Source organism: Micropterus salmoides, unplaced genomic scaffold (genome assembly GCF_014851395.1).
Source record: "Micropterus salmoides isolate LMB-PRFRI ecotype aquatic unplaced genomic scaffold, ASM1485139v1 Ms_hic_scaffold_13, whole genome shotgun sequence".
Taxonomy (NCBI): Eukaryota; Metazoa; Chordata; class Actinopteri; order Centrarchiformes; family Centrarchidae; genus Micropterus; species Micropterus salmoides.
Genome location: NW_024040374.1, coordinates 24,926,118 through 24,942,439, shown reverse-complemented (window position 1 = coordinate 24,942,439; position 16,322 = coordinate 24,926,118). Strand labels below are relative to the sequence as shown.

General features: G+C 40.8%; 2 protein-coding genes across 5 annotated transcripts; one reads left to right on the top strand and one right to left on the bottom strand.

Moving 5' to 3' along the window:
• Positions 1 to 5,578: 5,578 nt before the first annotated feature.
• cts12 (cathepsin 12) lies at positions 5,579 to 9,756 on the bottom strand. Its single transcript, XM_038716471.1, has 8 exons — positions 9,133 to 9,756; positions 8,302 to 8,447; positions 8,094 to 8,213; positions 7,313 to 7,477; positions 7,005 to 7,226; positions 6,728 to 6,896; positions 6,124 to 6,229; positions 5,579 to 6,028 (listed from the first exon to the last, which is right to left on the bottom strand). Exons 1-8 carry the CDS (start codon positions 9,161 to 9,163, stop codon positions 5,929 to 5,931), a joined length of 1,059 nt encoding a protein of 352 aa, XP_038572399.1. The 5' UTR covers positions 9,164 to 9,756; the 3' UTR covers positions 5,579 to 5,928.
• Positions 7,403 to 16,273, top strand: ankrd29 (ankyrin repeat domain 29). Of its 4 annotated transcripts, none has more exons than XM_038716474.1 (11): positions 7,403 to 7,462; positions 8,315 to 8,469; positions 11,755 to 11,924; positions 12,152 to 12,250; positions 13,411 to 13,509; positions 13,755 to 13,853; positions 14,200 to 14,298; positions 14,492 to 14,590; positions 14,888 to 14,983; positions 15,650 to 15,748; positions 15,844 to 16,273. In XM_038716474.1, the coding sequence occupies exons 4-11, from the start codon at positions 12,170 to 12,172 to the stop codon at positions 15,925 to 15,927; spliced, it is 756 nt and encodes a 251-aa protein (XP_038572402.1). In that variant the 5' UTR covers positions 7,403 to 7,462; positions 8,315 to 8,469; positions 11,755 to 11,924; positions 12,152 to 12,169; the 3' UTR covers positions 15,928 to 16,273. The 4 variants fall into 4 exon arrangements, with proteins under 4 accessions (XP_038572402.1, XP_038572401.1, XP_038572400.1 ...); XM_038716473.1 differs by having other exon boundaries at positions 8,315 to 8,474; XM_038716472.1 differs by lacking the exons at positions 7,403 to 7,462; positions 8,315 to 8,469 and adding an exon at positions 10,995 to 11,213 and having other exon boundaries at positions 11,755 to 11,865.
• Positions 16,274 to 16,322: the final 49 nt, after the last annotated feature.

The following is a 16,322-nucleotide window of genomic DNA, read 5'->3' as shown; positions in this document are numbered from 1 at the left end:
GACTAATATCCCCTATCAAATAATGCTCCCACTACAGGATCATTTTATATTGCACCACTACTCACTCCATGTGTACTGTAAGGAGATGGGGAGCATGTTGAAATACAATATTATGCCATCTTTATTTAAGATATCAGGTGTAGCGCATTCTGATAGACTAATAATGATTTTTTTTTGTTGCACAGGTTTCGGGGCGTGGAAACAGACCATGCTTGTGGGTCATACGCATGCACAGAACCACTAAGTAGCACATCTTGATAGGTAGCATAAATTGACAGAACACCGGCTCTGTCCGAATATATATGTCGTGCTTGTTCTCTTCCCGAAGTCACAGATACCTGGCAACTTCACGGTGATGTCAAGACTTCAGGTAGTCACCGGCCAAGAAGTAGTCTATGCCCCGTAACAGAGCAACATGTTGTTTTTGCACTGTTATGATAAAACAAACGAGACATGATGAGTTCATTAGTGAGCTGTGGGAGGTGCTGTTAGATTTTGTTGGCTTTGGACGGAGCCAGACTGTTTTCCCCTTTTCCTTGTCTTTGTGCTGAGCTAAGATAACCACATCCTGGCTCCACTTTCATAGTACAGACATGAGAGTGGTGTTGATCTTCTCATCTAACTCTCAAAAGACAGTGAACATACATATTTCCCAAAATGTCAGACTATCTAGATCTAGGAGAAAGTTTATTTTCCTGAATTAAAGTGCCAAAGTGCCATTTTGTTGTTAATCAAACCCAGCAGATATGTGATAAACAAACCATCTGTGTTTGTTAGTGGTTGCAGTATCAAAGATTGGAGAGTTGTGAAAGTGGCCTGTCCTCTGTGAAGTGCCTCCTACTTCACAAAGGGAGTGGAACTAGCCTCTGCACCAGTCGATCCAGAAACAGAACACAAGCTCTATGCCAGAAATTCCCCAACAAGTAGATGAAAAAAATCTCACATCTCTGTGCCTCCTCCCGCTCTCTCCCGGCTTTGCCTCTCTGAACAAAGCAGCTTCTTTCTCTTATTTCCTGCATGATGCGCTGACCCTCCTCCATCATCCTGGCTTTGTTGTTTTCAGAGAGAGTAACTGACGCTCCAGGTTTCACCTCAGTTAGTTGCTTTATCAAATCTGACAAACCACAATAACAGAGACACTGCTGTTAATGACACACCTGTTGCTAATGCTCACTTTGACTTCAATCATTCAGTCCCACAAAGTCTTGGACAGGAGCGGCAGGAATGATCTGCTGGTCTCGGCGCAGTCAGAGATTTATAAAGTAAAGGATACTTGCTTATGCTTAACAATATATTTTCTGTCTTCTGTTAATGTGAGACTGTTATTTGAGACAGCTTTCCTTATGGTTTTAAAACACATACTGATTTACCTTGTATTGCTGTGGGGAGAGCTTCAGCTTCAGAGAAAAGCTCCTCTGCCTTTAAATTTGTTCCATTCACACTCTGCAAGACCATCCCCAGATCTGATACAGTTTCAAGTGTCTGGAAAGGTGATACTAATTATTTATACTCTGCACTAAAAAGAGAGCCCGTAAAGCTCAGCAGCAGGTTTCAGATGACATTGTTTTATGGTTTGTTGTTTTCTGACTTATGTGATGTAATCAGTTTATAATAATATCTCCTGCAGTATTCAAACAATAATTCTCTTTACAATTTCATGAAGTTGTAATTATCCTCCTAAACTCCTGATGGAGATTCAGTTTGATTAACTGAGGGAAATTCACTCCGGGTACCTCATCAGTCAGATGACTCCAGTCATCTCCGACATCATCCACATCTGCTTCCAGCTGTTCAACCTTTGGATCCAGGCATTTCACAGCAGTGTTGTACCTGCCAACCAGAGTCTGCAAAACAGGGGATGTGTACTCTGAACATGGAGAAAAATTGTTGTGTGATATGAATATAACAGAAGTTCAGGGATGTTTTTATTTTGGCAAACTCTAGAAAATGTTTAAAGGACAGTTCATAACTACACACGCAGACACCTGAAACCTGCATTAACTGCACCTTCGTTTCAGAGATGTTAGCCTCCAGGTGGTTCAGCCCGGAGGGTGAACTGGGGCCATTAGTGACATTCTGCAGCTGCTGCTTCAGCAAAGCCAGAGCATCGTCCATCCTTTCCAAGTCCACTGGTAAGGCGACAGAGCAGCTGTCACATTCTGTCAGTGAAAACAAGCAGAGGATAAAACACAAAATATGTTCAGTTCACTTGACAGACTGTGTTTTTTTAGGCACCTCTTGGTGTCAAAACGTAACAGGAATTTTCAACATAAACTCACCATGGCAGTGATCACCACAACTGCTGTCAGCAGATGTGATGCACTCTGTTAAAAGGAAATATTATTAGTGGATCTCATCACATTGAGGTCGGTTTACTAGCCAGGAGACGTTCTACTCAGCCTGTCATAACAGATATATGATGTCTTCTGTAGTTCTGTCAGCTCGGGCTGAGAGAGTTTATACCAGAGAGCCTGCATTACAAACTCGAGCATGGAGATAATGTGGGTATATAGTACATATGTGTGCTCATCATGTAATCCATCAAAACATAATTACTGTAAGAAATTATTGTAAGGAATGACTCTCAATTAGTTATAAACACATTCAGTATATTAGGAAAACTGATTATGACTTTCTGTTTAATTGAAATCCATTTCTGTTAAACTTTTAGTTGTCTGTTGTGTGAAAATGTATATCTACCTCCAGTTAGAGAGTCACAAATGTTCAAGGTGCCGTCCTTACAGTTGCAGGGCTTGCAGCTGCCTCCATGCGCCATTGGATTGCCGTAGAAACCAAACGCACATCTTAAAGATAGTAGCAACAAGAAGGAATGTTTGCTTTTGAGCTTCCCTTTTTTTTTTTTATCAGACCTATTTTATGTGCTAAAATAAATTGTGTGACTTGTAGCAGTGGGCAATTCATATTAGGATGCAAAATTTTGGTGCACTGACAATAATCTTGCAATATAAACAATGCTTCTTGAACAACAGACGCACCTCTCACATCTGGCTCCACTGTAACCGTGTTTACACAAGCATTCTACCACCACTGCGCCAATGTCCAGACAGGCCAGAGCAAAACTACAGAGAGAAGGAATGAGATCTTCATTCTGATGCAGAGCAACAATCAGTGGAGCTTGGTGGAGCTGGGTAATAAAAAGTGACTGACTTGTTGTATGGAAACGGGCATGGACAGGCACGGCAGGTCCTGTGGGCTGCGTTTCCATAGTAACCCTCTTCACACCATTCACAGTGGTCCCCGGTGGTGTTGAACTGACAGTTCTGGAGGTCAGTTAGATGAAACACAACATGAACGTGTTTTGCGTATAGTTGGCCCCAAAATGCCCCAACCTTTATGATGCGAATCAACAATTGAACAAATGCCAGTGTGTGTGTGTGTGGGTGTGTGTGTGTGTGTGTGTGTGTACACCAACCACACAGTTCCCTGTATGCACATCACACTCATTGGAGAGTCCATTGCAGCTACATGGCACACACTGACCCCGGTGTGGCCCAGCCTGTACTCTGTAGAAGCCAGAGCTGCACTTCTGTCCAGACATAGAGAGCTGAGCAGTGGACTGTGGGACATCAACACCACTGAGCTACTTTGGAGAAACCTGTTATCACTAAGTAATCACGCTGAAAAGTGATTAACTGCAAGAGCATGTGAACTTATTTTTATTAATTGCATGCATATCAGATGCATTTGTCACTAAGAAAATAAATTGTCTCCACTGGTCGGAGTTGTAAATCAGGGTGTGACATGTAGAGAGAAAAGTACTGAAGAGAGGGTGTTAGAAAAGGACATTTACAAGAACAACTTGTACCCTGATGAAGAGTCGAGTATCTGGCATTGAGCTTGGGATACCATAAAAATATGATTTATTCCTGAGACATAATGACATGCATGTCTGATAGTGATAGTGATGTTCTCTAAAGCTTTACATGCTCACATGTCAGAATAAAATAAATCTTCTGAAAGGGAACGCTTTCAAGTGTAACGCTGATTTCTTGACCTTGTTCACACCACAGCAAAAAAAGTGTAAAACAAATGTGTAAAAACTGTAATGTGCAACAGGAAACCCAACAAAGAGCTGCATTACCTGAGTGATAGCACCTGCTGTCTGGTTGCTGAAGGAGGGATCACAGAACCTTTTTGTGCTGTGTGCCTTCTCATGGATCTGTCTGTCATGCCTATACTTTGAATGTGTCTCAGCAGAGGGACAGACCGGATCAAAGCAAAGCAAAAACGACCAAACAACACTGCAAAGCAAACATATATTATGCTGCATTATAAGTTGCTCAGAAAGCCATGTGAGTTTAGCAGTGAAATATCCCCTCTCTCTCTCTCTCTCTCTCTCTCTCTCTCTCTCAGAGAGTGCCTCCTCCTCCTGCCAGGTAAACCCTGGAACAGTCGAACCTTTGAGCTTTTTATGTGAGACACATGAAGAAGGAAACAGTAAGTGCGGATGAGTGACAGCTAGAGCACACTTAGGCTCAAAGTTCAATGAGGTGTGGTGGCATGTGCAGGTATTAAGGTCTTTGGGAAGTGGTGGAGCATGTATGTGAACTATGCTTGGTTGAACAGAGCAAGTAACAAATACACTTGAAAGAAAATGATTAGCACTTTATTACACAGTCAAGAGGTTAAAACATTTCAGTTGATCCAGTAAGTAACTGATAAAATATTGCTTATAATGGTAGAAAATAACTGAAACATTTATTAGCATTGAAAATACAAAGCACCATTTTATTTATTCTGTCTAAAACAGACACAAGTTGAGGCCACCAGGCTCAGATTTAAATTATAATGCATGTCCCCCACCCACACCCCCACCACCCTTTTATCCCCCCCCCCTCTCTCAATATGTAATTTCTGGTCAGTACAAAAAGTGTTGCTGTAACAAACTGTGAAATTCACAAGCAGGGGATTTACTTTTCTTTGGTATAGTCTACAAAATCAATGGCAATGAATAATTATAACTTATCTACTTTACTGTAGCAAGACTATGGCACAACAGCCACTGCAGCTGCAAGTAACAGTTAAGGCCTGGTCACGCCAGAAAGTGCCACAGCAAAATGAATCCACAAGTCTTTGTGAAGTATTTGCTTCTTGAAGCTTGGTGCAGGGCTAGTTGATGTACGTCTGTAGCCGGCGAGCTAACTGCTAACACCCTCAACAGCCAGGAACAGACTGGTGCTAGTCAGTCACAATAGCTATAGGAGCTTCTTTCTATTTTCTCTGTACCATTTTCTCCCCACTTCCCAGGGCTGTTCATCATTTCAGTCAATAAATAGTTTTATTGAAGAGGGAAATATGAGTGCACATTCACAGTGTCCTCATGAGCAAAACCACTAAAGATTCCATTAAAATAATTGATTTCACCACTTAATTCTTTTGCTTTAATGCTGGTGTGCCCTGACCTTTATGAGATAATGCTTAATGCTGAACTGTTTAGCATTTAGCTAAAATGCTAAGCTAATGTAGCAAGTGGGGAGCGGTCATACATTTTGCTAACATTAGTCAAAATTAGCCACCAAGAAAGGTTGTGAAGTAGTATATAAAATACAGTAGTGTATTTTATTACTTACAAATGCAACTTTTTATTTGTAAGTGAAGGATTGTGTTATTACTTCTGTCCAAAGATACATAGTCTCACTTGAATGACTTAAATTGCGGTTGTTCATATTTTTGAGTTACACCAATAAAACTTGTAGTATGTATACTACGTCCATGAGAGAAGTAATGTGTTTACTGTAAAAGGCTGAAGAGTCAGTAAGGTTCAGCGGAAGGTTCAGATAATAGGACAGGAGAGCTGTAGAGGTGATACAGGCTACATCAGCAATGACTGATGTTGTTTTCTGAGACCCACTGACAGTCCAGCGGAAGAGTTTATCATTAACACTCGACTGAGGCATCTTATTATCATCATAGAATAGGGTACAAGGCATAACTCGCGATGCCACAAGTGTTTCTGCCATCTCGGACCATTCGCATGTAGCCGCTTTCACCCCAACTGGAACCCCAACTAAAAAGAAAAAACAGCGTTTCAAGTTAAAACAAAATACAAGAAACAGTTGCTATGTAACATAAAATATAATGTTCAACAAGTTTTTTTCTGACCTGTTTTTGATGATCCAGTAGTCTTGGCCTCCTTCAGAGCCGTAGCCAACCAGCAGCACTGCGTGACTCAGATTGTTAGGGTTACAGTTGGGCTCATTGTATATTCCTGCAAAGGAAATTTCCACCTGCATTAGTTGATTGTTTGGCCACTTGAGGTTAACAAGCTGTCATATTATCTTTCAATTTGGGATGGCAAACTTGTTAGCAAACAGCTGCTTATCATCCAGTAGATACAGAGCAACATTATCATTCATTTATTATATCCAATATTCACTCCATTATCATCTGTTTTGCTCTGTACCAACTCCTGAGGGAAATATCTGGCTCTTTAGCTGCTAAATGCTCCAACATGTTCACCAGCTAATTGCTAACTGTGTCTGTTTTGTTGTTTGGTACTGGACAGGTAGCGTGGGTTTACACTTCAGCTGCCTGCTGCAGCTGGAGACAAAGTTGATGAACAAAACTGTAAAGATGCAGACCAAAACAGTGAGCTGAAAGACACAAAAAAGCTCCATAAAGCTAAGGTTAACTGTAGAGACAGTGCAGTCTTATTTTAATTGCTGACATAATGATTAACTAGAAGGAGTATTATTAGACAATTAACCTGAGCTGTAGAACAGGAAGCTTGAATGATCTGCATCAATGGCTACTGTGATTGGACCGATAGTTGCCACAGCATCAGCCAGAGCCTGCTCATCTCCTTTGGGTATGAACCTATAGTCTTTGATATGAGCAACTGCAAGTCTGCTGTCGTAGTAACAGGGCTGGGTATCCTGTCGAGAGAAATACAGAGTTAAAAGTTACCGGCGGACTAGACACAGAATAATTATTAACAGTTGTAACTGTTCTGATGGAGGCGGAGCCAGCCGGTTGAGCCTCACCACCGAGGTGTATGGGTAGGTGTTTGTCGCCTGCAGCCCGTTGCTGACCACGTAGTTGTAGGCGTTGGCCATCCAGGCACCATTGCAGCCATAGGTCCCGTAATCTCTGGAGCAGTCCACCAGGTTTTGTTCACTAAGAGATACAAGTTGACCTGTCTTCTTGTATATTTGTCCCTCAATAGCTCCCGTAGTGCTGAAGGCCCAGCATGAGCCACAGTAACCCTATCAATAACACACAGTAGATTTGAAGATGTTCACGATTCAGTCTGGATAAAAACACACTAAAAGTGAATTTAGGAATTTCTTACCTGGTCTTTCACCTCAGTAACGTAACCCATGTTCCTGTAGTCGACAAACAAAGAGTCTAACTTTTGAGCATTGTGACGCAGCCTTCGGGCAGAGACAGCCTTCCCTCGCTTCACGAACTGGGCATTAATCATCGCACCTTGCAAAACCTGGTATTCTTGTCTTGTCTACATATGGAGAAAACGGCAATTAATGGTTTTACAGGGGGCTATGGCTTGAATATTTCATTGCGGGGAGCAGTAACCTTCTGGACAGAGCCAGGCTTGCTGTTTCCTCCTCTTTCCAATCTTTATGCTAAGCTAAGCTAACTGGCTGCTGACTGAACGGGCAGATATGAGAGATGTGTCAGCCTTCTGATCTAACTCTTCAAAAATGTTAAACTATTCCTGTGTGAGTCTAAGACCTCATCAGCAACTTTTTTTATCTGCTTTATAAAGTAATTTAACAATAAAACAATCACCAAACTACAGTACAATAGTAGTATGCTTAGCATCTGTAAGTTTGAATAGTTGTCACTTAATGAATACATTATAATGTAATAATGTTGTTTTTGTATTAAATATATACATTTGGATTTGTATTGAAAATACAGAAAACATTTAGAAGTTTTTACTGTTTGCAATTATCAATAATTTAGTCAATAATTTTTAAACTTATGTTTGTTAAAGCTATGAAAGCTTTATATTTACTCATTATAGCCTTGAACTGCAGCTTTGTGTGACTTTGATTTAAGTTTGTAGGCTGTGGAGCTTTTAACAAAGAGAAGATAACAGTAGTCTTTACCAGGTCTCCATATTTATTCATGCTCATGGTGAACGGCCTCATCCCCATGAAAAACCCTTGATTATTCTGTTCAATCATCTGTTTGTTCTGCTCCCAGATGGCCTTCCTTTGCATGTCGTCCTGCACGATAACACAAACACACCACAGAATCAGAGCATATATGCACTTACTGTTGGTGTTTGCATTATTGCTCTGGAGTCAGTCTCACCATGTCATCGTAGGATATGCCATGGCTGCTCTTCCAGATCTCCCACTCGGTCAGGACCGCCTCATCTGAGTCTGACGCCACGTGCTGTGGGCCGCACAGCAGGACAGAGAGCAGAGCTGCCCTCAGCAGAAAGCTGGCCTGCTGCACTGCAAGGACAAGAGCATCACAGTGGGGTCAATCCTTTTGTTTGTACCTACATTAAAATTGTATTATTATCAATTTAATACATTAACTCAAGTGCTGTACTTAAACAGTTTTAGGTACTTGTACTTTACTTGAGTGTTTCGATTTTCTATGACTTTACACTTCTAGTCCACTACATTTCAGAAGTAAAATAAATAACTTAAGTTACATGGCAGATTCAGATTAAAAAATAATACAAAGCATGAGTGTTTAAGGGTTAATAGAAGAGAGGACTTCATTGATCCAAGAGAGGAAATTTACATGCTACCCAGAAGTGTATAATATATATTAAAATGACCACCCAGCATCAAAAATGGGCCATTCTGCATCATGAGTACTTTTACTTTTGGTACTTTTCTTCAGTAAAATTTTAAATGCAGGACTTTTACTTGTAACTGAGTATTTCTACACTATGGTAGTGCAAGTTTTACTTCCACCACTGCTTGCCACAATAAGACTTTTACTGAACAAACCTAAATGCCATCAAATAGCCTACTTCTAAATTCATGCCTGATGACATTTAATGAAACTAAGCAACTTGCATTTTTAAATGCAAGATGTCTTTAAAATAAAAGGTACGCATTCAGGTTTCAGTAATTTTTTGTAAGACTACTCTCCATATGAAATAAAAAGCACCGGCCAGCCTACCTGCATGGATGCGAGTCTGTTTTGTTTCCATGGTCTGACAGTGACTCTGGACAGTCACACAGCAGCAGACTCACTACCAACCTTCCTTATATATGCTGGCAACAAGTACATGTTTCCACTATACTTTACCAAATCCCTAAATCACAAAAAACACTTATGCCAGCACCTTAGAGGGACATTAGTCAACAAAAATAAGATGCTTTCCCTGCTCCTCCTCGGTGATTCCTCTATTATCATTTAGAGAGAGCTAAAGCTGCAATATTGTAAATCCTTCAAATACCAGTTTATAATTGACCATAACACCTGACATCAAACTTTCCAGAAGAAGTACACAGACCACTTAGTTAAGTAAAGGTTTCAGTACATTCATGCGAAAATACTCCATTACAAGTAGAAGTCCTGCATTTAAAATCCTACTTAAGTAAAAATGTATCAGTCAAATAAAATAAGTATTCATTCTGCAGAAAGGTGAACCCTGTTATTGTTAGACTATTATACATTACATTAGTAGACTGTTAATACTGATGCATCAATGTGTAAACAGCATTTTACTGGTGTAGCTTTGCTTTTTTTGTGAAAAATTGTGTGGATTGGATAAGATTTGAAATTAAACCATCTGAGATGTTGAAAGGGGAAATGTTTCTTTGGTGGCTCTGCTTACAAGTCATAGAAAAGGGGTGCAAATTACACACTGACTTTTTATAAGCAGTCACAAGCCAAAAAAGCTGGCACCGCTGGTGTAATATAAAACAATGCAGTGCATTTTATAATTTTTTTTATGTAATTAATTTTAGCTGAAAGGTATCTAGTAACTAAATCAGTCAGATGAATGTAGTGGAGTAAATAGTACAACATTTGTGGAGTACAAGTAGAAAGTAGCATAAAATGGAAATGCTCAAGTACAGTACAAGTACCTGAAAATTGTACATTAAAGCAGTACTTGAGTAAATAGATTTAGTTGCTTTCCACGACTGTTGTTACTGATGGATTTATGCATGAACAGTGTTTTCCTAGAGTAGCATGTCACAGTGGACCTAATTTTAGCTACTTCATATACTGTTAGGTAGTACAGTAGTTCTAAGCCTAAGGGTTCGGGCCCCTCCAAAAGGTCATAAAGCACATCTGTGGGGTCGTGAGATGATTACTGGGACAGAAAACAAAGAGTTCTGCTACACATTTCTTCTTCAACTTTTTTTTAACTTTTGCATTTTATGTGAAATAATGGATCACTTGACACCTTTGGACCTTGAACTGTTAATTCGTTGAAACTATCTTTTATCTAAGTTTAGAGAGGTAAATCTATCTTTGGTGGAACCACTAAATACGCAAGAGCTTGTTAAAGGTTAAATCAGGCACTGTAAGGAGTCACAAACCAAATATGTTATGCACCACTGGTTTAATCTTTAACAACGTGTCATATTTTATAAGTGTATTGTTCAATATCTGTTCATTTTAAGAATTTATGTCCATAGGGTATGTAGAGAAGTGGGATAAGGGTACACTGATTATCTGAAGTAGCCTATAATAACGATAGATATACTCCAGTACAGCAATTAATAAAATAACTGGATATAGGTAGTAACCTCTTGAATCATTACAGTAATCTGCTTTTTGCAACTATTTTATAACGAGCCGAAACGGTGGTTACATTATCAGAGGTTTATTTAATGTAAAATCTTAATCTGTAAAGTCATATTTTTCTCTGAGACGTAGAAGAGTAGAAGTATAAAGGAGCACAATACATCAAAATTACACTAAAGCTCAGTGGGTAAATGTACTTAGTCACTCCCCACCACTGTTCAAAGCTGTACCCATCCACCCGGCTTTACGCAGATAACATTTGTGTGCGCGTGCAGCAGCGCCCTCCAGCGGCCCGCCGCGTGCCTCCGTGCAGCACTGACTGCAGAGGATGAGCCCAGCTGACTTGTCTCTCCGGCTGTTATTATGTCCGCGAACGGGCGCCGCCAACACCCAAACACAGTGCGGTAAAACCGGCGAGAGGCGCTCAGCATCGTCTCTAATCAGTGACTGCGCAGGAAGAACCATGAGTCACGAATGAGGTCTGCAGGATGTCTTTTAAGGTAAACCAATCTTTTCCATCCGTCAGCCTGGAGGGCCTCCATGAGAAAACAGAATACACCTGCTTCCTCTTGAAGTGCACACTTATTCATTTTCAGAGTCTATTTAATTATAAAAGAAACCGGTGCGAGCTGGAATTATATCGGACTTTAATGCGATCATACAGTCTAGCTTTGTGTACGTGCGCGTGCGGGTACAATAGGTGTCATTTGGCCTGTGTTCCTTCTTAAATTTCACACATTTACCTGTATAGTATGCACGTGTGTGTGCGCGTGTGCATGCGCTGTTTGATGCAAAAACTCAATTCAAATCCCTAAAGTCTGTGAGAGGAAAGGAGTGTAAGTGTGATTGTTTGATTATTGATCAGTTAGCTCACCTGCTTGATGACTCAACTGTCATTCATACTTAGACACTTCACTTATAAATGTGTACACCTACAAATGACAGTGTGCTGTTATTTTCAGAGTGTGCTCTACTGTCAGAGTGCATAATACGATAATGGTGGTTTAAGGTGAGTGGCTGTTGTGTGTATTTACTCTCCAGAAGGAAACACCCCTGGCTAATGCTGTGTTTTGGGCAGCGAGGAAAGGGAACTTGGCTCTACTTCAGCTGCTGCTCAACAGCGGGCGCGTGGACGCAGACTGCAGAGACAGTGTACGGACGCTGCATGTCCTGGCTGCTCAGCTGCACGCTTTAACCATAACCCACCTGTGGTAGGAAGACAGAGAGCTTCAAGCCTTACCTCTGTGGTGCATGTGTGTGTGTGTGTGTACCATCATAATGTCACCCCCAGTTTGTTTTATTATTGTTTCTCATCATAATAAAAAGTGAGGGCTTCATGTGTTAAATCTGCAGACTTTAGCAGTTTCATCAGTTTCATACTGTCCAGGAAGGCATTCCAATAAAACTCCTAATTTATTGGTGCCATGTTCCTTTTCAGTATGGAACGACAGCGCTGATGGTGGCGTCATACAGTGGCCACTATGAATGTGTCAAAGACCTTATCATGCAAGGAGCCGACATCAACTACCAGAGAGAGGTAGGATGGGAAAATAACTTGCTAGCCCATATAAATAATATAATAGCCTACTATAAGTCACAGTGAATCTGGAGTCTTGTAGTCACTTGGGGTTACCAGGTAACCAGATCTAACAGAAGTCACTGCTCCCGGCCAAGAAATAGTCCAAACATAACCACCTATAAACCACAAATTGTTGTTTTTACACTTCATGTTTTTCCAGGATTAAACAAATTGAATATAACATGTTAATTAGTGAGCTTTAGAGCTGCTGATAGGTAGATTGTTTCCACCTCCTGTTTCCAGACTTTGTGCTAAGCTAACTTCCTGCTGGCTGACATAGGAGACTTCAGGAAGTCACTGCTCCCGGCCAACAAATGCTCCAGGACATGATCCCTGAAAAACATCAAATTATTGTTTTTACACTTACACAAACCTATTGTACGGATTAAACCATACCTGCCAACATTTAGGTTTCAAAATACCTAGTTTTTTTCGCCATAAGTTCGCTGGCCCTTCTGCCTCTGCAGAGAGCAGCTGCGCACCACTAAAATGTGGGTTGCAGTGACAGATGGGCTGAAATTGTATGTAGTGTGTGGATTGTGTTTCATCAGACAAAACTTGGATCTGTGTGTGACAATTGTTCATAATAAATTTTGAGGGCCATGCAAATTACAGGAGTTTACCAGGAGAAATAACAAAACGGGAGGGCACCAGGAGACTTCCTTGAAATACCAGACAAACCTGGACTGTTGTCGGTAATTGATTGAACAAACAAGTTTCCTGTCTTTGTGCTAAGCTAAGCTAATTTAGCTCACAGAGCAAAGAGTGGTACCAATCTTCTCATCTAACTCTTGGCAACAAAAGCAAAGAAGTGCAGTCCCCAAAATTACAAACTAATCCTTTAGATAAAGCTTCTGTAATGGTAGCTTTATGTTTGAAAAGTTTGGCATTAAGAAAACACATCTGCACACATATATCAGAGTTTTGCGGTTGAGAATAAGAAACAATCGGCAACATAGAAAGCAAAATCTACCGGAAAGAATTTCCAGACAGCTGCTAAAGACTCTTGAACAAGGCCTTTAATTGACTATTTTTATTCTACATCTCAAATAGATACAAACATGGACGGCTGTTGATTTCAAAATGAAAAACAACTATCTTTTTTTTATCCTTTCCAGACAGGTTCTACTGCCCTGTTCTTCGCCTCCCAGCAGGGTCACAATGACATTGTGAAACTCCTCTTTGAATTCGGTGCCTCCACTGAATTCCAGACAAAGGTATGAGGCAGGGCACAATCATGTGTGCCACAGTCTTTCTAATTCTGCTATGATGCTATCATCTCAGACTTAGAGTGTTTCGTATAGAGATAAGGAGACAAAAATGATGCACACTCTGCCAGTCAGGCTGCTTTTTACACCTCTGGAGGCTTTAGTGACGTTCCCTCTGCAGCATGTAACACACAGTGGTGACTATCAACTGTTCCCCCGGCTTTGCTTGTTTTCCTTGTGTGTTTTTGTGGCAGGACGGTGGCACAGCTCTCACTGTCGCCTCGCAGCACGGACACTCCAAGGTGGTGGACACCCTGTTGAAGAATGGAGCCAATGTTCATGACCAGCTGAACGTGAGCCCCTTTATGTTGTCTTTTTTTTTTTTTTACCTGTCTCCTCTCATCGTCAGTGCCTCTGTCTGTCGGGAACATGACTGTTAGTTGCACACAATGCCCCGGCAGCTGGAATCCAGCCTCTCAGGTTTCTGCAGACTGCTGAGTCAGACACAACTGACATTTGGCAGGATTAGTGTCTGTCCTTTGGGCAGGGCAAAACAACCTGACAGCACAAACATACATTTATAACATATTAGTAATATAGTAACACTTTTCTGCTTAGTTGGAAGCTTTTCTGTCATTGTTACAGATCTTGCAGAAAATGATTAATGTGCGTGAATGAGATGATATCTTTATGTTTCAGGATGGTGCCACCTCTCTGTTTCTTGCTGCCCAGGAGGGCCATGTGACTGTGATTCGTCAGCTGCTTTCATCTGGTGCCAAGGTTAACCAAGTGAGGGAGGTAATGCCCTCACCTCTTTAGTTTTTTTAAGGGATTTAAAGGCCACAGTCACAGAGTCTCTGTCTCTTTAGCTCACAGCTCCTCTTTGATATATTGATTGATCCCTCCAGGTTATCTCGTGCCTGCAGTGACCCTAATTTCATCTTTCTCTTCACCTCCACCATCTTATGTCCTTCATCCCTGTGTTCTCCAGGATGGCACTGCCCCCCTGTGGATGGCAGCTCAGATGGGTCACAGTGAGGTGGTGAAGGTGCTACTCTTACGTGGTGCAGATCGGGATGCTGACAGACATGTATGTAGTTCTTTTGGAATTAATAAAGCATATAAAAGTGTACAGTACATTAAGGGATTGTTGACTGGCAGATTCCAAAGTGTCAAGAACATTTGGACACAACAGGCTCGTGTGCTTACACCCTCTTACACTCAGAATATCTCAAAGTTTGAACATATACAATGACAAATGAGCACACGTTATCTGCTGATGAGGGCCATGTGATATGGTCGAAAGCCTCAGAGAAACTGAGTAAGAGGACCTCAAGAGGACATTGTTTCATTGAACAATTGTATGCTTTCTCTGCTGTCTGTCTAGGATGGATCAACAGCGTTATTCAAAGCAGCTTTTAAGGGACACAACAGCGTCGTCGAGGAACTTCTCAAGTTTTCTCCTTCACTTGGCCTTCTCAAGGTAGAGGATGCTGCCATGGGCATTTTGGGAAATATGCTTACATGTCTTGCCGAGAGTTAAATGAGGGAAGATCGATACCTTGGCATACAATAAGTCTCCAGGAAGTAACTGCTTCCAGCCAAGAAATAGTCTGGCACATAAGCCCCTGTAAAACCTCAAAGTGCTGTTTTTACACTTCCATTTTTTTTGTACAGATTAAACAAACACAATAGATTTGACATGTTAATAAGTGAGAATTTTGTTTTTTACCTTTGGACAGAGCCAAGCTAGCTACACTGAACAAAATTATGAACGCAACACTTTTGTTTTTGCCCCCGTTCATCATGAGCTGAACTCAAAGATCTAAGACTATATATACAAAAAGCCTCATGATGAATGGGGGCAAAAACAAAAGTGTTGCGTTCATAATTTTGTTCAGTATATTTCCCCCTCTTTCAATGCTAAGCTAAGCTGACTAGCTGTTGGCTCTGTCAATTTATCGTACTGACAGGTTTCAATCTTTTTATATGAGGAAGAAAGGGAATATGCGTATTTCCCAAATGATCGAACTATTCCTCTAATACTAACACTGCAGCACTGGATAAAGCACAGGTTAAGTCAACAACTGGAGAATACAACACGTATTATGCAATTAGCATTATGAATATCTTTATTTGTTGCCTCCAGAACGGCTCTACTGCCCTTCATGCAGCTGTTATGGGTGGAGATGTTCGGACTGTTCTGCTGCTGCTCGGGGCCAACGCAGACCCCACACTACCCAACAAGGTAAGGTACTTAGATTTGAAAGATTAGTTGATAAACCGACAGAACATAAGTAGATCACTTCGGCTTGTAGACCTTTTCTCATGTGTGTTTTGCAGAATAATGAACTCCCTGCAGATCTTACAAAGAACGATCGCATCCTAAAGGTTTTACATCCAAAAATCTTAAATGGAGGCAGCTGATGACAACCCAGACTCCTGCCTTCATGCCTGCCTGTACCACACTGATGATATGTACTGAGGGGCAAATCTGCTCACCTACAACATGTACTGTACATGGTGCTTGCTTTTGATTGAGGCTGAAACTAAGCTGTCATATGTTGAATAAACCTGGATAAAATCTAGAGCAACAATGTGCGACCAAAATGCATTTATCTGCCATGTGCATCTCCTTTCCGCCATTGTTCTACAGTATATGCATTTATTTTTGTTTACCCCAGGTGTTGTAAGATTTCTAGATATTTTGCACACGTTTTATTTGCCTTTTTAATAGATGTAATAAACTGTAAATTTGTTATTCAATCCATAAGTGGCAATGTGCATGTTTATTTAATGTATGAGGATCAAGACATTTTATT